The sequence below is a fragment of the Eptatretus burgeri genome, chromosome 1 (assembly GCF_056783735.1).
Source record: "Eptatretus burgeri isolate ZD-2024b chromosome 1, Ebu_testis_v1, whole genome shotgun sequence".
NCBI classification, from domain to species: Eukaryota; Metazoa; Chordata; class Myxini; order Myxiniformes; family Myxinidae; genus Eptatretus; species Eptatretus burgeri.
Genome location: NC_140961.1, coordinates 23,091,559 through 23,117,142, shown reverse-complemented (window position 1 = coordinate 23,117,142; position 25,584 = coordinate 23,091,559). Strand labels below are relative to the sequence as shown.

Genomic DNA, 25,584 nt, shown 5'->3' with positions numbered 1-25,584 from the left:
TATATATATATATATATATATATATATATGTATATGTATATATATATATATATCTTTACCTCTCTCGCACTCTCTCGCACTCTCTCCATATATATGTATATGTATCTTTCTTTCTCTAACAACCTTATATTAGTCCTTCACCTATCTGCAGCTTTCTCCCCATGTCTGTACTTTCTTTATTATCTTCTCCACCCTAGAGTCTAATTTTGGACAGTCTCTCAGGCCTTCGGCGCTCAGAGCTTCCAGTACTTCCCACAGGACTTGAGCCTCCAAAGATCTTTGTATCCAGTTGGAATCGAGGGGTAAGCTGAAGTTCTTGCCCCAGCCGTCTCCTTCAAACCATTTTCCACATTATCCCCACCTATGGATTGTCTTCCTTGCTTGAGCCAATCCATGTTTTTTTTTTGTTTTGTTTTCTTTCTAGCGAAAAGGAGAAGCAGAGAGCTCAACCATTCGTCTTCTTTCAGTGGGAAGGTTACCCAGACCCCAGCTGTCATTTCCCACACCTCCAAACAACTCGAATCGCCGCTTCCTCCCTAAGCTTCAATCAAAACCAAATGCACTTTCTCCTCTCCCATCAGGTTTGTGGAAGTAGTTGTGCAGGTGATCAAAATGGGGAGAGTGGAGTGATCGAGGAAAATTTGAAGATGTCGCTCAAATTGAATTGTGTTTTAATGAGCCAACACCACATTACCTCTGAGTTTCTCGACTATGCTATCTCATAATTACATGTGTCCTATGACATCCTCTTGATCCATGTTATCAACATCAGTGAAATTTCTTCTAATGACAGTGGGATGAGGAGCCATCCAATTATTACAGATTCAACTAGAGTTCATAGAACACATCACCCGACAGTCTTGAGAAGAAAAAAACGAACATGGGGAGGGTCGACGAGCAACAAATTTCATTGGTCGTGATGACGTAAAATTCCGTAATATTTTGTCCTAGTACTGCTAAATGGAAGGTTTTTGAAAGTGACAATAAGGTGATTTGTTTTCTACAGTGTTCAAGTATATAATTCAATATAGATAAAAAAAATGAACCTGGTGTTGGCGCAGTGGTTAGGGCAGCGGTTTGGGATCCAAAAGGTCCTGAGTTCAAGCCCCGTTGGGCCACTGAATAATACACCAGGGGGTTGACTCAGCCTGTCATCCTTCCGAGGTCGGCGAAGTGAGTACCTGTGTACTGGGCCGGTGTATACCCCGGTTAAAATAGGTGTACCATATCCCTGTGTCGTAAGAGGCGACCAGGGTTGCGTCAGGAAGGGCATCCGGCGTAAAACCTGTGCCAAATAACTATGCGGATCATACGGATGATCCGCTGTGGCGACCCCTAACGGGAGCAGCCGAAAGAAGAAGAAGAAGAAGATAAAATTAATATTTTAAAGATTGTCGAAGAAAAAAAATTCCTGGAATTTTACCGTCATTGATGCAGCGTCTTTTACACCATCTTATTTAACACGTTACGTTAGTTATTCGTGCCTGTTTGTGTCCTTTATGATGTCCTTAAAAAGTAAACGGTAAGTTTCCTGTGTGGAATGATGATGATGGCGATTTTTGTTATACAGTCTTCAAATACTACATATAATTCAATTAAAATAAATATTTAAAGAAGTTTAAAGGTGTAAATATAAATTAATTCTGGGTTTTACCACTGTTTTCTCCAGCAGCTATTACATAACCCGATGTAACACATTACATTCGTTCTTTGTGCCTGTTGTATGCATCCTTTGACATCCTCAAAAAAAACAAAGTTTCCTGTTTGGAATGATTTTAAATTTTGTTTGACTTCGAGATATATGCACGAAAGTTTTTGTTGGACATGCACAATGGAGAAGAGATTCTGAGACAAAGTGCAAATTTCCCAACAATGGATGGAGTCTTGCATCCTGTGCTGGTCTTGCACCCTCTGCCTTCTCCGTGCGATTTCCCCCCCCCCCCACCGCAGGTATCTACAAGATGCATGTGGTTCATCATTAACCCCCTCCTGGTGAAACTCCCAAGATCCAGAAACATTGCTCACCTCCACTCATTTATTCCTTTTTTTTTTTTTTTTTCCTTAAACCTGTGGAGCCACCTTCCACCCTTTCTTCAATCTCATTCTTCTCTCCAGGTCTTAGAGACAGCTGTTCACCACTATCTCAAGTCACCCCCCCCATCCAAAACCATGATCTTTTCTACCCCCGTTAAACCACCCCCCCCTCCCAACCTCTTGCTTCTGTATCCATCTTGTCCAGCCCTTGCGCTCTCCCCTACCCCTCGTCATTAACCTGCATCCCTTGTTTGTCCGTATCCATCTATTTTCTCTCTCCACCCTGCTGTTGGCGTTTTCCCCTTCTCCAGCTGTTACTTTTGTTTTGTTGCGTCCTGATTCGTTCTGTGTTCTAGCTCTTCCATGATTATATTATATCGATTATAAACTGACGTTTTTGGACACACAGACAGACAGTGAACTAATTGCTTAACTCCACTTTGTGCACATGGGGTAGAAATGACATCCCCGAACTCTCTCCCCCTTCCTACAATGGCATATTCTCATTCTCTGCTCTTTAGTGTACAATGGAAGCACAGTTTGTGACTCTTTTAAATCGTCTGTTGCGGTAATGGGCAGAAGGCCAAAGCTTACAATATAACCTAAAAGGTTGTACACAAAAGTTAAAATGCACATCTTCTTAAAATGGCTTGGTCATGTATTTTGTGCTTTGATAGAGCTTTTGGAATGGCAGAAAAAGGAAGAGAAAAGAAAAATGAAAGATGAAGAGGAACCACATCCAGAACTGTAATGCTGCTTTTTGCTTCATCGGTGTCCACCGCTCCCAGCTCTTTTGTTTTCCTTTGGGAATCCCACCTCAGCCCCTCGTACCCGTTCTCTGCCTCAGCCCTTTGTGTCCATCCTCAACGTACCTTGTTCCATCAGCAGGTTTTAAATTGCTGTGTCATCTTTCCTTTGCAGTTTTGTGCATCCCTATAAGTATGAAGTAGAACAGCTTGAAATGCCTGCACATCTTCTTGAAGCACCTACTCAAAAGGTATTTCATACGATAATTATTTAATGCAACCTGCCCCTTATCATGCCTCTCATATATTACTCTCTTAGATTTTAACCAAATGTTTGTTAACCCATCCCACATATCTGCAACAACGCAGCTTCCTCCTTTCTCAACCGTTCTTTGTCGGTCTCTCTGTTGTTGTCCTCGGCGGTTCCCAAAGGGACGAGAAATGCCGTCATTGTGTGTTTGTCTGTGAGTCTGCATGCAGACCTACTTTTAATAGAGCTCATTCATTCTCAGATAGATCCTGTATTGTAATCTGTATAACCCAGAGAGGCACTGTATTGTTAAATGTTTTGTCTTGTTCTTTCTTTGTTTTTCTTTGTATAATTCATCAGCCCCCAGACCCAATGGAGGATGGAGGTTGTGAGATAGTGCAGGATCCAGAGAAGTTGCAAGCTGTCCTGGATGACCTCATGAAGTACAAGGAGATCGCTGTGGATCTTGAGGTAGTTTTCTAATTATTGGTGCACTTGTGAAGAGCAATCGGAGATTGCAGACCCTTGCCATGACTTTTTTTTTTGTCGTAATGAAGACACGAATGGCGTTTGTGCGGTGTGCAGACGATGCATTGACGGCGTAGGTTTGTTCATACAGTGGACAAATTGATCTTTTCTGGGGTTTTTTTGGATACTTCCTGATTCACGTTCCAATGGTAGTACTTTATAGATGTACTCGCATTCTAGTAGGACATACTTTATAGACGTAATCCCATTCTAGTGGTTTTATTATTTATTGATTATCTAGACAACTTTATTGAGGTAGTCGATTGGAAAAAAGATAACATGTAATACTGGCTACCACCAGGTGGCAATTGTAGCCTACACATGTGCAGATGTGCACATGTGCAGACATACAGACAGACAGACAAACAAACGGATCCAAATGCAATACATACCCTCTGGAAAGAGTAATAAAGGAAATACCGGATGGTATGTGCTTCCATATGATGCCAACCTTTCACAAACAATTCGCAAAATAACGTGTGGTGTGTGAATTGACGTGGCATATAAACCTTTGCACACCATTCTTAGCCTCATTACCAAATTAATAAACAAGATTCCCATTGGCATCACATATGGAGTGATGTATTGCACCATTTGCAAATACTGTGTTACATCTCAGTCAGTGAGACTGGGAGAAGTTTCATAATTATGATCACGATAACAAAGAAGGCCCATGTGGTTGCGTGAGGCAGGACAGTCGGCAGTAACACGTAATTATGTGCAGTCAGTCTGGCCATGAGTTTGACCAGGTGGAACTCTGATCTCGGACACCATGCCGAATCAACATTGGCAATTGGTTCTGCAGGCTTGGCACGTGGAAGGCCGGGAGGTTGATTGGTTGTGGAGGTGAAACGATTGACGTTCATACGCAACAAAACCCATTAATAGATTTGGCGAAAAGTTGATAGCACGGATAAGGTAAGCGGACAACGCTGACCTGGCATGCATACACTGCCACAAAACTTCACCATTTTACAATTTTACCCAAACAGCCTCTCGCACACTCTCGCTCAAGCCACACCTGCTCGCCCACAAAGCGCACGACCATCTTGCCAGCACGTTTTACCTAAACATCCACCCAGGGAACCTGTAAATGAAGAGACAGCAAAACGGTGCTCTCCTGGAAGTGCTTGAGCAGAAATATACTTGCATAACCCATCATGTACATCCATGTAACACTCGATCATGCCAGTTGTGATGTTAGAATGAGCAGACTTCCCATTGATGGTGGAGTGGCTTTAATCTTGACACCCCTAAAATTCCATTCTCAGCCAGATATAAATTGCAAATTGGACAAAAACATGGCTGCATACCTGACTGGAGTGGAAGTTCTTGGACCATGGATGAAATGTAGCCTGAGGCTAAGTCTGAGGTTGCGTTGGTTATTACTTCCACCACTGAAGGTGGACGGAGGTTATGTTTTCATCCCCGTCTCCGTCTGTCTGTCTGTGAGCAGGATATATCTAAAAGTTATGGACTGATTCAGCCAAAACTTGGTGGACAGCTTGGGTGTGTGACAAGGACAAATTAATTTTATTTTGTTGAAGACCCGGATCTGGCCTATCGACAGGATACAAAATGTAAACTGTTCAGCCTGGCGAAGGTGTGCGCTCTACCAAGTGCTGTTCCAGTTCTCACTTTGTGAGTTATTCTCATTACTACCTCTTTCCTGTTTTTTTTTTCTCCCCTCAGCATCATTCGTACAGGAGTTATTTGGGCTTTACCTGCCTAATTCAGCTTTCCACACCAGACAACGATTACATTCTGGATGCTCTTGTACTTCGTGGACATCTCCATCTCCTCAACCAGGCGTTCACCCACCCTGGCATCCTGAAGGTCCTCTCAGCTCGATCTTTTGACTCTTTTCTCGTGCACATGTTCGGTCCTCAAAATTGGTGCATTTGTTTTTATCCCTCGACGAAGTCGCCAGAGGCATTATTGGGTCGCCAAAATAGGTGACCATTATTGTCAGTAATTCTGTCTGTTTGTTTGCATGTTTGTTCGTTTGTCATCAGCATAATTGGTAGTAGACGTGGGTGGATTTTGACCAAACTCGGGTGGTAGGTACATCTTATGACCATGTGCTTTGGAAATTGTGATGGTTGCTAGGGACGCTTTGGTTCCCTAGCAACAACCGAAAAACCTTCAAAATCTGTACCGTTCACGCGAAATCAATTCCAAAAGCCATTATCCCACGTAGGGTTATGAAATTTGGCCGAATGATCTACAGGTGATGCTCTATCAAATCTATTCCGGTTTTTGTGATTTATGGAATACTTTACCTACAGCGCCCCCTACAATTAGGGTATGCGCGAAAATTGGCAAAAATTGAAGGCCCCCTTGCGACCAGGTGAGTGCATCGATACGAATGAAACTTTGCAGGTTCATGGTCCTCAATGTGTACTACAACTTTGCCTCAGGACATATTGACCGATTTCGCTTAGGTCAGGAATCAAAGGTCAATTAGTGCAAAAATCGATAATATGCGAGAGCTGGAGGGAGTGGGGGTGCCTTCGAGCCAAATGCTACTCCTCCTAGGGTTATGGTCGCATGGTCATGAAAATTCACACTAATTGTCTGGAATACATTTTGCACAAACGATCGAGCCGGATTTTCGATTTTGATCTTTGTTCACCCACAGCACCCCCTCGAACTTTGGGGATTTCCGATTTCAAACCGCATTTTCGGTACTTTTCAAATGGATACCGAGTTGTTATCAGTAGATGGAACTGGATGAGATTTGATATGCATAATCTTAAGGTGATTCCCTATCCGCTATATGACATCCATTTTGCTCTATATCTTATTGTTTCCATGCTCGGCGACCCATCGCCCCCTTCCGACTTGTTTTTCTGGTTTGTCTGTCCGGCTGTCCGTACTTCCGTCCGTGATAGGTTTTCTTTACCACGATAACTTAAGAACGGCTCAACGGATCTAAGTCAAACTTGGTGCAAGTATGTATACTGATGTATAGATAAACTCATTGGGTTATGGGGTCAAGAGGGCTAAGGTCAGAGGTCCCGTTCGGTAAAAGTTCTGTCACCGTGCTAACTAGTGAACCAGTGAAGGGATTTTGACCAAACTTGGTAGAAGTATATATTATGATGCAAATATGAACTGATTAGATTTCAGCATCAAGAGGTCAAAGGTCAGAGGTCGTGTCAGGTAAAAATGTGATGCTTGAGAACAGTTGAAGGGATTTAAATCAAACTTGGTACAAGTATCTATAATGATGTAATAATGCTGGCAGATGCATATCGGGCAACGTCGCCATGTCAAATTGTGTCTAGTTATGTTTTTGTTTGTGCCACCTGTTCTTTGTTGGTGGTGTTTTTTTCTGCCCATTCCATGATTGCAGCCTCTCCACCCTCTCCACGATTGATTTAATCGTCATCGTTGTTGAAATGTCGTGCCCTTCACCATGGCTGAAGGATTGGTGTTTCCATGTGTGCAACTTCCTGCAGGTGTTCCATGGTGCAAGCATGGATGTGATTTGGCTCCAAAGAGACTTTGGGGTATATGTGGTATCTATGTGGGACACTGCAGAGGGTAGTCGTCTCCTCACTGGACGTCGAGCTGGACTTCGTCATTTACTCCTGCAGTACTGTGATGTGTCTGCAGACAAACGATATCAATTGGCTGATTGGAGGATACGGTGAGCCTATTCTGAGCCTGACAATAAACATTATTTGTACTTCCAAGAATTGTCCCACAACTTTTCTATATTCTTCCCTTCCCAACTCCACTCCTTTCTTTTAATGACAGTGGTATGAGGAGCCATGTCCTTATTATAGAGATAAAAATGACCTTCCACTCTCCTCCCACCCATTTTTACCCAGGCCTTTGCCGGATGAAATGGTACGTTATGCCCGGCAGGATACGCATTACCTGCTCTACATTGCTCTACGACAACGACAGGATCTGTTGGACAGAGGCGGTGTCAGCTTCATCAGGCAAGCTTGGTCCCTCAGCAAGGCGGTTACATTGAAGGTAAACCACCTTGCATTGTCACACCTGCTGAACCTCAATCATATATGGATCAGGTGGAATTGTTCACATATGGTGTTCATGCCTTCAAACCATGCTCCACTCACCCCAGCATTATGAAAAACCTCTGTACTCTGAAGAAGTTTTTGAAGACTTTTTAAACAGCAGAGAAAGAGGCTTCACCCCAAACCCTCGAAACATCACTGCTATGCGCCTCTTGCATGCTTGGAGAGACAACGTTGCTAGAGTAGAAGATGAAAGTACCGGGTGAGGCCCGCGAGTCCTTGATGATTGGAAATGACTTTTGCGGGGGGCCGATTGAGACCCCAAAAGTGCTCCCCTTATTCCTAAGTTCTATTCCCCCCCCCCACCTCCATCCTCAGATACGTGCTACCTAACCATATGTTACTGAAGATATCTCGTGAGCTACCAAAGTAAGTTGAGTCTTGCTCCAGACAGTATATTTTCAATGGTTCTCCATCGGTGTATTATAGACCTTTTTTTTAATGGTGTTGAGTTTTTGTACAGTTGAGCAATGGCAAGTACGTGTATCACTTTGATCCATGCATCAGGATGGCGGAGGTCTGAGTGGGTGCAGTTTCCCGACTCTATAATTGTATAATGCAGGACTGTACAAGGGGTGCTGGCATGCTGCGTTCCACCCCCACCCCTCCTTTGTCGCCATCTCGCTGATGTTCACACTCTAGTTCTGCAAGCACGGAACTCTCCGGTAATACACACAGCCTTTAATGTTTCCTTTATTTTGTTTATAGGGTATTCGTTCTTCATGTGTGTTTTTGGTTTCATTTTATCTCGATGTATTTCTAATCTTACTAGCCGAGTACCCACACTCTGGGTGGTAAGAGATTACGCATTACTTGCTGAAACAAGTGTAGTCTGTATATCGCAAGAAGACTCCATAGATGTGTGTGTGTATGTGTGTGTGTGTGTGTGTGTGTGTGTGTGTGTGTGTGTGTGTGTGTGTGTGTGTGTGTGTGTGTGTGTGTGTGTGTGTGTGTGTGTGTGTGTGTGTGCGTGCGTGCGTGCGTGCGTGCGTGCGTGCGTGCGTGCGTGCGTGCGTGCGTGCGTGCGTGCGTGCGTGCGTGCGTGCGTGCGTGCGTGCGTGTGTGTGCGCGCGCGCGCGCGTGTCTCGAGTGTCAAAAGGGTCTATCGGGGTCTAAAACGGTATGTTCCAAGAGTAGTTAGGGTTTAAACGTCTATAGAGTACAAATGCGTATGAAGGTTTAAAATATACGTAATTTAAAGACTTACTCACGTTCAAGCAGTACATAATCAATAAACGTACTCACATGGGTCAACCGAGGCTTCAGCGTCCACCTGTGTTTTTCGGTTTTGTATAAGTGAATATATTTTTATATATTATCCTCTCCCAACCCAATCTTGGCTCCTCCGCCCGTTTTGTGCCAGCAGGAAGCCAGCGCTCAGCAAGGAGCTAATGGTAAACCTGAACACTCGGAGAAGCCAGCCAATGACAATGTAGTTTATTGCACCCAGCTGTGTGATGAGCAGACAGCGGCTTCCAGTCTGCTTGCCATTGAGCGAGCGGTAGAATCTGTTCCAATAACCCAACCTGTGATCAGTCTGTTTGAGGTAAAGCTCTTGGTGTGTATTATATTACATCTTGTTATCGTTATCATTTTTGGCTTAGTGGTTAGGGTGGCGGCTTGGGATCCCAGTGTCCTGAGTTCAAGCCCCGTTGGCTGCTGAATTAACACCAGGGGGTTGACTCAGCCTGTCATCCTTCCGAGGTCGGCGAAATGAGTACCAGTGTACTGGTCCCGGTGTATGCCCCGGTTAGAATAGGTGTACCATATCCCTGTGTGTCGTAAGAGGCGACCAGGGTTGGCGTCAGGAAGGGCATCCGGCCATAAAACATTGCCTCAAGAAAAAGCCTAACCCCTGCACAGCAGGGAAAAATGGCTGTAAAAACGGTCATTTTATATTTATTTATCGTTATCATTTTTGTGTTTGTGAGATTTTTTTTTTCTTCTGTATTTTGTGTTAACAATTTATTTACGAGTTGCATTGTTAGTCTTTTCCGTGGAGGTTGTGGCTCTAAATTTGGTATTGGTTCAATCTTGGAACCTTCTGCCATCTTTGAAATTTCCTTTCGGTGTGAGGCGTGGGGATTTGCGATGGCGTGCCATCGACTTCTCTCCAGCCTTCTTCTTGATGTGGAATTTTTAAAATCATTTCGCAGCTCGTTATTTTATACGCCTCTTCATTTATTCAAGGTGCTCGATTGTTTCTATAAATTTTCCACACATTCACGTCTTCATTCTGTCTCCTGTTTTTCTTGTTGCAAAAGATGACGGAATCCATCCGTTGTGCCGTTGCAGGAGAGCGATCCACAGATGGGGAAGGGGGCAAAAAGAAAACAAAGAGCTTTGGAGATTGAACAGTCATTCAGCAATCCTTTCATGCTGGTATTTGTCTTCCCCCTCCTGGTACCTGAACCCTTACGACCCAATTTCTCATTTGCTTTGTGTACATATGGTGGATAGGATTTCGCACCCATGTCTCTTCTCCACAGTTTCTTCCATCTATCGCTGCCAAGGTGCTTGTACCGTGTCCTGGTGGTCTCGTAGATCAAACGACACAGTCTTTTGCGGTAAATCCCTGCACCAGCATATCATCACTGGCTTATCGTCAACAACCCACAATCGTCTCCTCGGCCACTTCCTCCTTGTATTGTTATCTTTTATTCTCGCTTTGCATTTTCTCCTCTCTTGTTTTGTTTTTGCTTGCTTTTGTCCCCTTTGTTGCAATTTGCCAGGGCATGTGGGAGGGAGGAGGTGGAGGAGGGTAGAGGGAGGGTAAGGTAGAATTTGGTTCACATAGAAATGTACAGATACCGTACTCTCCCTTTTCTTGCCTTGTATTTCTTTATCCTCTCCTATTTTCTTCTCCCAAAGATGTTGCAAAAATGGAAGCTCTTGGATGCAACTCCAACACCTGAAAAACTACCAAAGAAACGCTCAGCAGGTAGGTATTTGGTGAAGGTTGGATTTGGATGCAGGTTGGTGCTTATTTATGTACGTGAGAGATGGGTGGATGTACAGTATTATGGAGATATTTCGAAATAATTTACAACTCCAATTCTTTGGGGATTTTGTACCTGATAGAGGAGTGGTGCTCAAGCGGGGTGGGGGGGTGAGGGGTGGTGGTTCCCATGTATGTTCAGGCTAGAGAGGCGGTGCCCAAGTAGGTTGGAGGATGTGGGGCGATGGGTGGTGCTACTCAAGCAGGCTGGGGGGTGGGAGGTAGGTGGTGGTGCTTGTACAGATATGCAGGCTGAAGGTGTGGTGCCCAAGTCGGGTGGGGGGGGGACAGCTGGTTTTGCTGCTCAAGCAGGCCCGGGGGTGGGGGGGGCACTCGTGTTCAAGTAGGCCGGGAGGGTGGTGCTCAAACCAGAATTTTTAATGCCTCAGTCTTTAATATGTTTTTTTCTTTTATGTCCTAAAATAATCTTTAAAATGCAACAATTTCAGTACAATACGTGCTGTTTGACTCCACAATGTATTTGGGCTACGTTTAGTAAATGCTTGATACCATTTTATTTAATCACTCAACATGTTATGATTCATGTGCAACTGTATTCACCAAGCAATGGAAAGAGGACCGGATTGGAGATATTATCAAGCAAACGGAAAGCGTTCTCCAATCGTGAGATTTCTCCCAAAAATAGCTTTAACCTCTCGAGAACAATGTTCAGGTCAGGTCAGGTATGGGAGCATGTGCTATAGAACAGCGCGTCGCTGCGTCCACTTTCCACCGGTACTCCAGGGGCCTCCGTCTGGCCACCCCCCCAGGCAGATGCCAGGCCCATCCCCATCCACTTGAGATGATGGTCAACCTGCTGCAACCACGAGGCACGTGGTCGGCCCACTGGCCTCTCCACTCACGAGACTCCCCCACTGAGAGAATCTGGTGAGCAGGATCAGCGTCAGGAAAACGAGCCACATGTCCATACAGCCACAAGTGACGCTCATGGACTATGCAGGTAACAAATCTCATCCGAGTCTCTCTCAGCAACCGCTCGTTGGACACAAAATCCGACCAGCGATAGCCAAGGATTCTCTGAAGAGACCTGGTACCAAAGGAATTAAGTCTCCGTCTCAGATCCTTGGTCAGAGCCCAAGTCTCGCATCCATAGAGCAAGACTGGAAGTACCAAAGACCTGAAGACTCGGACTTTCATCCTCCCGCACAGGTACCGGCAGCGCCACACCCCATGATCCAGTGAATCCACGACTCCCCAGGCCCGACCCAGACGTGTATTGACCTCTGACTCACAGCCAGCAGAGACATGAATATCACTGCCAAGGTAAGTGAATTTCTCCACGACCTTAACATCCTCACCACAAACAGACAGGACAGCAGCATCCAAGATGTCACCGAAAGCCTGGATCTTAGTTTTGACCCAAGAAACCCATAATCCCAGCAGCTCTGACTCCTCATTCAGCACCTCGAGGGCCCCCAAAAGGATATCTAAAGTCTCCGCAAAGATGACTGCATCATCTGCAAAATCAAGGTCTGAGATCCTGACATTCCCAAACGATGCACCGCAGCTTGATCTCTCCGACATCCTCCCGAAAATCCAGTCCATACAAGTGCTGAAAAGTGTGGGGGGCAGTACACACCCCTGACGAACTCCAGTAACAACTGGAAATAAGTCAGAGATGGTACCACCACACTTCTCAGTACCAGAGTAGAGGTCAGACATCAGATCGATCAGTTTTGGTGGCACCCCACGAAGACCGAGAATCCTCCAGCGGACATCCCGATTCACTAAATCCAACGCTTTACAGAGATCAACATAGGCTGCAAGTAGCCCCTGCCGAAAATCTCGTCTGCGTTCGGTGAGGACACGAAGAGCAAGGATATGTTCAATCGTTGACCTCTTTGGTGTAAAGCCTGACTGCTCTGGATGCTGGTGCTCAAGCAGATGGTGGCGAACCCGATCAAGAATTATCCGAGCAAAGTCCTTGCCCGGCACTGAGAGCAGCGTCACCCCTCGATAGTTGTTGCAGTCTTGGTGATCACCCTTCCCTTTCCAGAGAGGAACAACAAGACCCCTCTTCCAATCAGTTGGGATGATGCCTGTGTTCCAGGCAGAGCACAAAACTGCATGCAACGACACGTGTGCAACATTTCCACCAGCCTTGAGAAGTTCGGCATGGATGCCACAGATCCCTGGAGCTTTGCCCCATTTCAACCGGTTCACCGCAGCCTGTGTTTCCACAAGCAAAGGTGGACCACAGTTGATTCGACGGTCAGCAACAGGGATTGTAACACCCTTGACGTCCAACTCGACAGCTGGGCGATCAGCCCTATACAACTGCTCAAAGTGACCGGTCCAGCGGGCCTTCACTTCAAACTCCTCTGTCAAGAGCCTACCACTCTCTGCTCTAACTGCAGTGCTCCGAGGGATGGGCTTGGATGAATGCAATGCGCGAATTCCCCTGTAAGCAGGACGAGAATCGCCTGTCCACAGGTGATGCTCTACCCCCTCACAGATTCCTCGCACATAGGCCTCCTTGTCCACCCTCAGTGCACGTACAGTTTTACGCCTCAGCTACCTAAACAGCTCAGCTCTGCCATTCAGCCTGGCCCTGCGACTCTGGTCAATGGTATCCAGTGTCCCTTGAGGGACAAAATTCTTCTTTTCCCTGCGGTGAGTTCCAAGACATCCACCAGCAACATCAAGGACGGTGGTCTTGAAGGCACTCCACAACTCTTCAGGACCCTCCAAAGCACCCAGACCCCCCAAGTGTCCACTCAGCCTGTTCGCAAACTCCTCAGCTACTCTCTCATCCCTGAGCTTGCCAACATCCAGCCGAGGCTGGGATGGTACCATTCTCCAGGATTTAAGGTGCAGCTTTGGAGTTGCTACAACAAGCCTGTAGTCAGTATTGAGGAACTGAGCACTCCGGTAGACCCTGCAGTTCTGGATCATCCTCCAGCGACCGTCAATGAGGACATGGTCAATCTCCTTTGTCGCACCGCCAGCGTTGGAATACCAAGTCCAGCGATGAGCTTGTGGGCGCTGAAACCATGAACCAGCCACCCTAAGTCCATGACTTCTTGCAAAGTCAAGGAACTTAGTGCTATTCTGGTTCATAGTTCCTGACCCATGGGGACCAACACACATCTCATAACCATCCCTATCAGTTCCAGTCGATGCATTGAAATCCCCCAAGACTAGAAGTGTATCTCGTCTGGGGCACTGATCAACCACAGACTCGAGCATGGCGTGGAATGCGTCCTTCACGGTGAGATTGCTCGCCTCAGTCGGAGCATAAACAGAGATCAGGAAAATGATACCTAAGGAGTGACGAATCCTTAATCTCATTGTACGCTCATTGACCGGTGTTACCTCAATTATCATTGGGGTCAGCTTATTGGACACAGCTACAGCAACTACTTGGGTATGGTAACCATCAGAGCGGCCAGACCAATAGTAGGTGTAACCACCCACCATTATCTCGCCGCAATCCGGTCTCCGAACCTCAGAGAGAGCTGCAATCCCGATGTCCAAACGCTTGAGCTCAGATGATAACAGAGACAGGTGATCATCCTCTCTTAGGGATAGGACATTCCATGCACCCACCCGAAGGGACCGCCTCAGGTTAACCCAAGGAGACCGCCGTCTGGTGGACGACACCTCAGCACCACTCCGACATACTCTCCCGCAATCTGACCCATGGATGTTACCCCAATGTTTCCCTCCTATCATCAAAGATTGGGGGTCCCGAAAGCTTTTCCCCAATCCCGTCATCCGGTGAGCTGCCCTGCAAAGGGAAGCTGCACAGGAGGTACTCCCACAGAGTGGGTTTTCAGATTTTTTTTTGCGTTTTTGTGTTTTGCGGAATGAAGGGTTTTACGGTGGCCGGAGTGCAAATCCTGCCACCAACCTCCTAATAAAAAAGTAACCCAACTGCAGGAGGACATCCGCAGACACAGTTGGGCACTCGATATGGATGGCCGTTGGCTCACAAGGAGCTCCTCCGCCCTTTGACAGGTTTTGTTTTTAATCCTGCTGGGTGTCCATATCCAAACACCCTCCTCACCAGAAAACCTGGTGGGGGAGACTGTTTAGTCGCCGACAACCCGACCATGGAACAGCTTCGTTAAGGTTTACATGGTACCTGTAGCAGGTCACAGATCTAACCTGACCTAACCCTGAACAATGTTCAGAGAACGATAAAGTGAGAGACTGGGACTTGAGTATTCTTTGAAGGGAATCCCCGACTTTCGAACACCTAGACTTACAAACATTTTTTTTTTTAATGCCTGAGATATGAACGTTCGCTCGTACTTTCAAACCGATCGTGGGTGGAGAAACTCGGGACTCCTTGGCTGGACGGATCGTGAACCTTTCTTCCGCAAGATGTGAAGAGTGAGCGTCGCGTGGTCCACAGTATCCATTGTACTTTACTGTTCGCAGCTATTTGTTTTTACACGCATCTTTGCATTCATAGACCATCGTGCCACATATTTTATCATTTTAGTTACAACACACCCTAATCATGGCTGATAAACGTTGCAGTGATATTGCTGCAACGAAGGAACACAGAACCTTGACATTGGAGACAAAACTGGATCTTGTAAAACTTTCTGATTAGGGTTAAACCTCCTCCCAAATCGGTCGTTCGTTCGATCAGAACAATTATCAAGGACAAGACAATAATTCTCCTTCACTACGTTTTACAGTATTTTGCGGTACCTGCTACATCAAGAGCATCAACAGGAAGAGCATCAATTATATTTATTACAGTTCGAGGGGATTGAAGGGGTATTATTTATTTATTGCATTTATTGCAAATGTACATATTTCAACTTAATTGTTTGTTAAATAGGCTTTCATGGCTTGGTTGGAGAATCAAATGGCCATTTATAAGAGTCATGGGAAATTCAGCTTGGACTTACGAACATCCGACTTGAGAACAATGGTTCAGAACGCAACCTGTTTGTAAGTCATGGACTTTTTTATTATTATTTTATTTTTTCTTTACAGAGACCCCAAAAGTGGTGGATTCAAGCGGTAAAGAAGGAAGATCGAGGAGTATTAAAGAACAGGTGAGTTGTGGCTGAATGCGTTACCCACTGACAATTGGTTAACAACTTGTCGACGGAAGCTTGCAAGTTGTACATTTTAACGTTTTACTTGGCATGTTGGAGTTTCACCGAATGTTCTTCAGATTCATGGATCCAGCACGCAGAACGACGGTGAAATTAAGAAAAAGAAGAAGAAGAAGACACTTAACCAGGCTCCTGAACCCATACAACTCCACCAATACGATTACAGCCAATCAGATTTCTCTATCTTCAATAGTACGTCCCCACGACTCCACTCGCTTTTATTTAGACCAGTCTGGCTGGCTTTGTCTTTATTCAACTTAAAAAAAATATTTATACTTGCATTTTTACCTCCACCATCGAAGGTGGATTAAGGTTATGTTTTCACCCCTGTCTCTGTTTGTCTGTCTGTGAACAGGATATCTCAAAAAGTTGGAGATGGATTTGGACAAAATTTAGTGGAGAGGTTTGGTGTGGGACAAGGATAACATGATTAGATTTTGGTGAAGATCCATATCTGGAAGCTGGAATTTTTGAAGTGATTCTTCACCATTGAGAGATGGGGGCCAAAAATGACATATGGGGCCTATATAGCATGATATCTCAAAAACTAACGGACGGATTCGATTAAAAACTTGGTGGACAGGTTCGGTGTGTGACGGGGACGAATTTATTCAATTTTGGTGAAGATCTGTATCTGGATAGGAGAATTGTTGTATTTGATTTTTTTAAGTGATTGTTCTTCATTGAGAGATGGGGCCAAAAGCGATTATGTAGCACGATGTCACAAAAGGTTATGGACAAGTTGTGACAAAACGAGGTGGATGATTGGGATAGGTGAGCATAACACAAACTGTTCAGCCTGGCGGAGGTATGCGCTCCACTGAGTGCCGTTATAGTTAGAAATGCGTTCGGAACATTTTTGTCAGCTACTTTTTATTTTTTATCGTTGTTCTCACCCGTTCGCGAAGAACAACTATTGGTGCACGCACTTGCGTTAGGTTCATCTGTACGTATTCAGCTTCACTTTCATATAGATTGTTCATTGTCATATCTACTGTCATCTAGAAAGCCCACCGCTGAGGCTCAGTGTTGTTCAATACTTAGTCTTGTTACCCTCGCCGAAGGAGAGGGTATTGCGTTTGGGTACGTTTGTCTATCTGTGTGGTTGTCCGAACTTTCGTGTTCTCTCTGCAACCGCTTCTTTGATTGAGAAGAAATTTTCACGACAGGTGTACCTTCTCATGTAGAATGTTTTAATGATAATTATGGCATCATAGATGACGTGGTGTGGCAGCCATGTTGGAAAAAATGTAAAAACTTTGGACCTGTATCTCTGAAACTACACAAAGGAAAAAAAAAATTGCAATTTGGCACAGGGCAAGTACTCTTCATGGGGAATAAGTGTGATGTTTTTATGATGTCATGGGTGCCTTCCTTGTGACGTCATAATTGCATATTGTTGCGAATTCGCGCCCGCCGGCGTGCGAACGGCCGCGTAACTCGAATCGCGGCACGTTGCCCACCGGACGGACAATTCCGTCGTGACCCTCTCAGAACAACGCGGGAGCTAGTCACGAGTGGGGGTTTAACCTCACCACGATCGTGCCAATTGCCCACCCACGCAGGATAGGGTTGCTCGCCAAATTCGATCTACCTAAGTACCTGCGCGAATGGTCGACCAGGCGATCGTACCATGCCACAGGCCGACTCCGGACACGAACTGCTTAAGCGGTCCGTTCTGTGCTACAGTGATAACCGAGCGGTGTTATCATCGGCCTTGACGGTTCCGATTAATTACTGGGATATTGCACCCACTACGAACTCCTTACGTGATACAAGATGGAGGGTCAATAAAAAGGAAAAGAGACGAAGCAGAGCGGGAACAGTTCAACAAGCAAGCATTTTATTCACACACACACAGACAAGCACGTATATACAGCCGTACAGTCAAAAATGCACATATAACAGTTAAAACAGTCATGCAACAAAAGCAAATGCAGAGCTACAACTGACTACGACCGACACACGGCAACACTTACGCAGTTCTACTTCACAGACGGCGCCAACACACACATTTATACAAAAAGCAAAGGAAGGAAAAGAAAGAAAGAAGTTGCGACTTCCCTTTTATGGCTGGTGAGTCCATCTCCCACGACCGTCAGCGTGGTCGCGCCCGGCCCCGACCTCTCTCGCGGCCGGCGAACCCTCTCCGGCACTCCCCGTCCGGACGCGCAGGTCCACCTCGCAACAGGCGCTGCCACGTCTCCCGTCCGTGCCTTCGTGACAGGGCCGCTCGCCAAGCCGCAGGCGCAGGACCTCTTCCCTCGAGAACCAGACTCTCGTACCAACTCGACCAACCCTCGACCAACTGAAGACCAGACCAGACCACCAGCCAAGACGAAGAGGAAGAGGCGGAAGAGGAAGAGGCGCTCGAGCGCCCCGCCCGTGTCCGTCTTTTATAGCGCGGGGCTCCACCCTTCGCCCCGCCCCGTTCTCAGCTCCACCTTCCTTCGAGAGGGTTCCCGAAAAGGGCGTTCCCTCACGCTCTCCCTCCACCCCGCCCCGTGCGGGGGCGGGGGAGTCAGTTTTTGGCTCTGGGCCAGAAAATTATTCCCCCAAAATGAGACCCCTCCCTTGCATGACCTCTGACCTTTGACCTGCATCGCCCCTCCTCCACTCCAAAGCGTGGGGAAGTCAAACGGGAGAAACAGGTGGGGAAACCTGCGCATCCTCGCAGTTCCCTCCTTGGCGCCTTTGTTTGCCGTTCGGAAGCGGACGTAGTGGCGAAGATGTGGTAGCGGAGATGGTGGAGGTGGCGTGGTTGTAGTGTGGTTGGCGCTGTGATGGGGATGGCGTGGTTGTTGAGATGCTGTTTGTTTGAAATAAAAGATAGAACAGAAAAATGGCTAACTGGAGGATCGCAGCCCGAATGGATCACATACATTATTCATACATAAATCACATATGTATTCATACATAGATCACATACATAAATTCCCTCTCTACAACAGGTTTGGGCTAACTACACATGTACCTCTGGAGATATCTCACCTGAGGGCCCTTTATGGTGTAATGCGAATTTCCACAGCCGTAACAATATGAAGAACGCTACCTCTGATAAGTATGAAAATTTTTGAGGGTCATTTAGGGATAAAATGGTCCACAGAAATTAAATTGAGGATGTTACCGGTCACATGATTGGGCAGCCATGTTGTTTAAAAAAAAAAAAAACCTTCAAAATCTCTGAAATGGCTGAACAGATCGAGGCGAAACTTTAAACGTCTGACCGCCTATCCATGAGGAACAAAAAAAGGTTCACATATATGTCATCGGTCACATGGTTTGGCAGCTATATAGTTTTTACCCTGAAAACTTTTTTTTTTAATCTTCTTCTCCAGACCAGCTGGACAAATCGAGGAGAAACTTCACACTAATGTCACCCAAGCCATGGGTGAACAAATTTTAAGGAGTAATTGATAGGTCACATGGTTTGGCAACCATGTTGGAATTTTTTTTGCATACACTGTCGAGGCTCATATGAAAGCTAACACACAGAATGTACAACATGGGGAGCAGAAGACAAGAAGGGTGGGAGTGGGAAGGAAAAAACAGATATGAGATCTGTGAAAGGGAGAGGGATGGGGTGGGGTACACAGGGTAAACAAGATAAACATGACAGGGACTTTCAGGAAGGAAAGGAAGTGGGTTTGAAGTGGATTTGCGGGGGTAGAAGAGATCATGGTTTTGGATTGGGGGAGAGAAGATATGGTGGTGACCAGCAATTTTGAAGACTTGGAGGGAAGAGTGTGGGATTGAAGAGAGAGTCGGAGTTTGTTCCAAAGGTGGGGAAAAAGAGGAATGAAAGAGTGGTGGTGAGCAGTGATTCTTGATTTTGGTAGTTATTCCAGAAGGGGGTGGCTGGCAGACTTTGAGCACCTTGCGGAAATATGGGGGGACATATCTCAGACAGCGGGGGAGGGGGGGTAGGCGAGGCCAGCGAGGAGACTGTAGAAGACATACAAACCACCGACCTGGAAATGACACCCAAGGAGTGACTAATCCTTAGTCTCATACGCTCGTTGATCGACGTTACCGCAATTATCATTGGAGTTGGCTAATTTGATACAGCTACAGCAACCCCTTGGGAATGGTAACAATCAGAGCAACCAGACCACCCAGCATGATCTCACCACAATCCGGTCTCCGAACCTCAGAGAGTGCTGCAATACCAATGTTCAAACACTTGAGTTCAAATGATAACAGAGACAGGTGATCATCCTCTCTTAGGAATAGGACATTCCAGGTCCGCCTCCAGATAGGACCCTCCTGAAGGGTCTGCGTCCGTTTAACCCAAGGAGATGCGGTCTGGTGGACAACACCTCAGCACCACCCCGACACACACTACTGCAATCTGGCCCATGAAGGTTACCCCGTGGTTTTCTTCCTATCATCTAGGAATGGGGTCCTGAAGACTTTACCCCAATCCTATCATCCGGTGAGCTGCCCTGCTGAGGGCAGCTGCACAGGAGGTACTCCCACAGGGTGGATTTTCAATTTTCTTTGCGTTTTTCTTGTTTTGCGGAGTGAAGGGTTTTACCGTGGCCGGAGTGCAAATCCTGCCACCAACCTTGTAAAAAATAAAGTAACCCAACTGCAGGAGGTCGTCTGCCGACACAGTTGGGCACTAGATATGGATTGCCATTGGCTCACAAGGAGCTCTTCCGCCCTTTGACAGGTTTTGTTTTTAATACTGTTGGGTGTCCATATCATACACCCTCCTCACCAAGAAACTTGGTGGGGGAGACTGTTTAGTTGCTGTCAATGCGAACATGAAGCAGGTTAGTGCAGGTATACATGGTACCTGGAGCAAGTCACAGATCTAATCTGTCCCGACCTGACAACACTGGCTTCGTCATTCGCCATGAAACTTCACATTTATGATCGAGTAGTGATGTGGAATACATGTTTTGAATTTCACCTTGATTCGATGAATGGTCTGGCAGCCAGAATTAAAAAAAATTTTCACCTGGGTTTTTTTTTTTTGTTGTTTTTTTGTTTTTTTGTTTGTTTTGAATAAGGCTCACTTGGCTGTGCCTGGATGGGTTTGAGGGTAGAGTAGTAGTAGCTGAAATGCAAATGCAATCCAGGTTCCTCCTGATGACTTCATCTTTGTGTTTTGCTTGTTTGGGTTCCTTCTGATGACTCCAATGCAGGACTGTACTTATTTGGTCTTCCATTTGGTGTGAATTGAATTTATTTTAATCCCATTCTAAATTCAATTGAATAATGAATAATAATATAATACGTAATGGGTCAGGGTCAGGTGTCCGATCAAAGTGGGACATCTTGTTTACCCGGTCATCACTGCCGGCAGTTCTAATTATGCATCATTAATTACGTAACACACCAGTACACAAATACCACACAAAATACACCACACAATAGACGTCCTGGCAAGGGTCTGCAATCTCTGATTGCTCTTTTTCTTGTTTACTTCTATAATCTGTTTTGCCTTTCTGGTTGTGATTACTTTTAACTCGTTTTGCCTTCATCTTGCCCTCTTTTTATTCATCTATCTCATCTTCCTTCCCACTACTTCCCCTCCTATTGTCAGCACCTGCAACTGGAAAGAAGAAGGACTTTGATCCTACTAGAGAAACACGAGAAAAGGCAAAAGGAACACGAGAAAAGTCAAAAGAAACACGAGAAATGGTAATAATTGGAGGAAAGTTATTTTGGGAGAGAGGGGGCGGAGGTTGCTAGAAGTGGTGGTTGTAATGATTTTTGATGAGACAAGTTGTTGGGTAGACTTGTAAAAACAATATGAGAGAATTACGGGGGTTTGAAGTCGTGTCGAAACTTGTGGTTATAAGGGATTTTGAAAAACGTGGATTCATTTCCTTTTCTCTTCCTCAGTCTTCATCCACCCTTGCTCTGCAGAAGCGTATTGCTCCACGACGTCAATTTGAGCCACGTGGTGTGAGTTACGTACAAGGAAAATATGCCAGGTAACTGTTGTTTGTGCTGTGTAATTCCAATTAAATGCATTATTTGTTTTTTATTATTCCTCCTTGCAATGTGCATGTTCAGAGTTTTCCATGAATTGCTGACAGTCTTATAATTGGTGTCGCATGTTATGTGTATCCTATTGCTTTGCTGTGTAATTAATTGAATTAATTGTAAATTTGTTAAATGCACATTGTAATAATTGCACCACATTATGTTGTAATTTTGTTAAATGCACATTGTAAAGCCCTGATATTAAATGTTTTCTTTAAAATTTTGGGTACATTTTATTAACTATAGTTTCTGGTTTTATTTTTTTTAATTATTATTGTTAATTTTGTAAATGGTTATTCAATCCCTCCCTCCCCCCAAAAGTTTAATGAATCGTTATTAATGCACATGACCAAGGAAACTATATGGATGGCTTTATGAAGATGGCAGGACTGAGCCAATCGGACAAGTGTAGATTTTGCATGATAAATAAAACGGCCTCCAATGGGAGGTAAAAAAAACTCGTGTCAGAAAAGCTGTACACACAAAGGCACAACAACGTATGTGGAGTAATCCACTGGCACATCTACAGAAATTTCAATATCCCAGTTCCACAAAACTCATGGAAACATGAAACAAAAAAATAAATCATTGAAAACAAGGACATAATGCTCAAGTACAAGCTGATGATCCCATCCAGCATTAACATAAAAAACAAAGCACTGCAACCGGACATTGTACTCAGATACAAAAAGGAAAAGAAGGCATTCCCAATTCAGGTTTCAGTAGCCAGTGACTTTGGTCTAAATAATGCAGAAATCAAGAAAATGATCAAATATAAAAAAACTGAAGACTGAAGTGAAAATATCCTGCAAGCTGAAGAGTGCCAAAATTATCCCAGTGATAGTTGGAGTAATGGGAATGATAAAGAAGAACCTCACAAAGATCTTACAAACCACCCCTCAGAACATTACCACAAACGAACTACCTTTGGAGGCTGTCTGGGGCTCATTGACGATCCTGAAAAGAGCCCTCAACAAAACTCTGAGAACAATACTTCACAACTTAGCCCATGAATCACAATTCTTCACTGAAATGGAGGTGGATACTTCGAGTCCTGGGTCGACACAGTTCCACCTTCTGAAACCCAAATTATGGAGAGAACAATCGATGACATATACATACGCTGGAATGGTGCCACTCCTCAAACCCTCTTTGTCCTCCAATTCCCATAACCTTCTCTTTCCTCCTTAATCCCCTTCTATTTCTCAACTACAATTCTCAATTTAAATCTCCACTCTCCCCCTTTGTGTACACAATATGTAGAAGACTCCTTTCTTGATAATTAATTTATAACGGATGAACATTGACTTTTTGCATGTCAAACACCTTTGGAAAAACAAGTTAAATGTTTGGGTTTCTTTGGGCATTATCATGATGTAAAAGGTCGTTTGTTATGAATGATTAAGGGCTTCACAAGTGTGTGGCCATTAATTATGTACATCGAGTTAGATTTTAACCACTCGAGTCTACGAGGGATCCATCTGAGGGTTGGTGAGATTAAATCATGGCCAGATTAGAAAACTTGTCCACCATCATCATTCTGGGTAAAATTGCATGTGAAGTACTTGAAAGATGCTGGAAAGCTGCGCTTGCTTTGGTTGTTCCAGCCGAAGGTGCAGAAACAGTGGAATTTCCTCTCATAAATGAGTAGTATAGCATCAAATGGACAAGTGTAGATTTTGCAAGGTAGAAACAGAAAACACGAGTCGCCTCCAATTGGATGTAAAAATCTCATGTCAGAAAAGCTGTACACACAAAGGCACAACAAGTTATGCACAGTAATCCACTGGCACATTTGCAGAAATTTCAATATCCCAGTTCCACAAAACTCATGGAAACATGAACAAAAGCAATCATTAAAAGGTATAGTGCATAACGTCAAATGATAACGAGACCATGACCATGTTAAAGTTAACCGTAGTCGTTGACTGACTAACAACATTGTTTAATTCAAACGATCAACGAGTTGGTTAAATCATGAATCAGTTCAACATTAAAGTGAATAATCGTAGAAATAAAAACTAGTTTCATTTACCTAGTGAAAAGGTCGGGATTCAAACCCAGGATAGACAGCTTGGACGTGATTGTGCAACGAACGGGACGTCCAGTTTAGCATCCATCCAAGTGATGGCACACATTGATTTATCACACTCCCTGTGAAACATCCGGTTGGCAGTGTATAGCTGGTTTGGGAATCGAACGCAGGTTAGACAGCTTAGAGGCGAGTGTGTGACGGGACATCCTGTTTAAAGTCCATCCGAGGGACAGCACACACATCGATTCATCACCCTCCCTGTGAAACATCTGGGCTTGGTGAAAAGCAAGCTAATGCTCAAGCAGGATGGCAAGCAGGTATGCTACAAGTGCATGAAGACAAATAAAATTTTTGTCTCATGGACCAACAGGCTTGCCACAATACTGCATGCAATATATATGGGCCCACACGAAAGTGGTATAGAAATGCTGTTCAACCAACTATGTAATCTGATTTCAACAAAGGGGGAAATATCAATTAATTATCTCATAGTTGTTACCTCAAATTGAGTGCTGCATCACATAATGCTGGATATGATTTTTGCATTGAGCATTTCACAGGGAATCACTGGGTTATTGGATTTAATGAAACCCGTCATTTAATTCATAATTTACAAACTTTCATTCGCCTTTTTCCTTCATTCACACTACTGTGTACGAAACTGGACCTTTAATAGAAAATGTAATACTGAAGAAGGCAGGGAGACCGAGATAATAATGTAGTACTAGAGGATTAGAGTAAAGTCCTTCCACAGAGTTTTCACGTGAAAACGCATAGGCACATCCGGATTCTCCGAGATCGGTTGCCTGGAATGGTGATCACAGACAAGCTTTCTAATGTGGCCATCTGATTTGTACACGCTGAATGGGTTGCTCGCAATCTAGTTGTTGGATGTAAGTCAATGGTTGTGTTTGGTTATCTTCGTGAGAGGTATTTAAGTTTCTCTTTTTTTTTTTTGTCTGTGACATTTTTCACAATCACATCTCCATTTTATTTTAAAGATAGAACCTGTATTTAACTCACTTGTAATTTTAAAGATAGAACCTTTTTATTTAAATCTGACACATAATTTTAAATATAGAACCTCAATTTAGCATTCACATGTGATTTTACTGATACAACCTGTATTTAGCAATCAAATGTAATTTTAAACATAGAACCTCAATTTAACATTCATATGTAATTTCATTTATTTATTTCACATAAATAAATAAATAAACCAGTTTTGCACAATCTGGGGAGTTGACAGCAGCAGTGTTGTCTTGGAGTTCACCCTATATCGGTGTTTGTGAACCCGAAGGCCTGTCCCGGCTTAGCCAAACGGCAAGGGACGTTAAGGCGGCAAGAGTTTCTTTTGTCAGCCTGATGAACAGTGCGGATTAGGTCACCAGAGCCCGTCTTTTGGCCGCAGCCACTAAGGAAAGTGGGATGTTGCTTCATGCAGTCCCTGTTCCCTCTTTTGGAACACAGCTTGACCCCGAGTCTTCACGGGTTGCGGTTGGAGCATCAGCCTGTGAGCAGCATAGATGTCGATGCGGCAGTATGACGGATACACTTGGACACCATGGTCTGCCTTGCTGTTTCAGTGCCGGTCGATCTTTTCGACATTTAGCCATGCAATTTGTAGATATAACCTCTATTTAACATTCACATGTAATTTTTTAAGATTCAACCTGGATTTAACATTCACATATAATTTTAAAGATACAAAGTATATTTAACTCGCATGTAATTTTAAAGATACAACATCTATTTAATATTCATATGCAATTTTAAAGATACAGCCTTAATTTCACTCAGAGATGGAACGTCTCTTTAATATTCACATGTAATTTTAAA

The 25,584-nt window shown here is 44.5% G+C and overlaps 1 protein-coding gene across 4 annotated transcripts in view; it reads left to right on the top strand.

The window, feature by feature from the left end:
- Nucleotides 1-25,584, top strand: part of EXOSC10 (exosome component 10) — a 49,599-nt gene that overhangs the window by 19,965 nt on the left and 4,050 nt on the right. For 2 of the 4 annotated variants that reach the window (XM_085875218.1, XM_085875243.1), the window contains exons 4-22: nt 198-302; nt 425-581; nt 2,712-2,781; nt 2,956-3,031; nt 3,391-3,501; nt 5,251-5,394; nt 7,023-7,213; nt 7,398-7,548; nt 7,658-7,812; nt 7,929-7,979; nt 8,173-8,275; nt 8,974-9,156; nt 9,906-9,992; nt 10,100-10,177; nt 10,482-10,551; nt 15,586-15,647; nt 15,770-15,902; nt 21,265-21,362; nt 21,567-21,658. In XM_085875218.1, the coding sequence (XP_085731344.1) occupies nt 198-302; nt 425-581; nt 2,712-2,781; nt 2,956-3,031; nt 3,391-3,501; nt 5,251-5,394; nt 7,023-7,213; nt 7,398-7,548; nt 7,658-7,812; nt 7,929-7,979; nt 8,173-8,275; nt 8,974-9,156; nt 9,906-9,992; nt 10,100-10,177; nt 10,482-10,551; nt 15,586-15,647; nt 15,770-15,902; nt 21,265-21,362; nt 21,567-21,658 (2,117 nt within the window). The remainder of the gene's footprint in view (nt 1-197; nt 303-424; nt 582-2,711; nt 2,782-2,955; nt 3,032-3,390; nt 3,502-5,250; nt 5,395-7,022; nt 7,214-7,397; nt 7,549-7,657; nt 7,813-7,928; nt 7,980-8,172; nt 8,276-8,973; nt 9,157-9,905; nt 9,993-10,099; nt 10,178-10,481; nt 10,552-15,585; nt 15,648-15,769; nt 15,903-21,264; nt 21,363-21,566; nt 21,659-25,584) is intronic. The other 2 variants (XM_085875224.1, XM_085875236.1) reach the window with 2 other exon arrangements.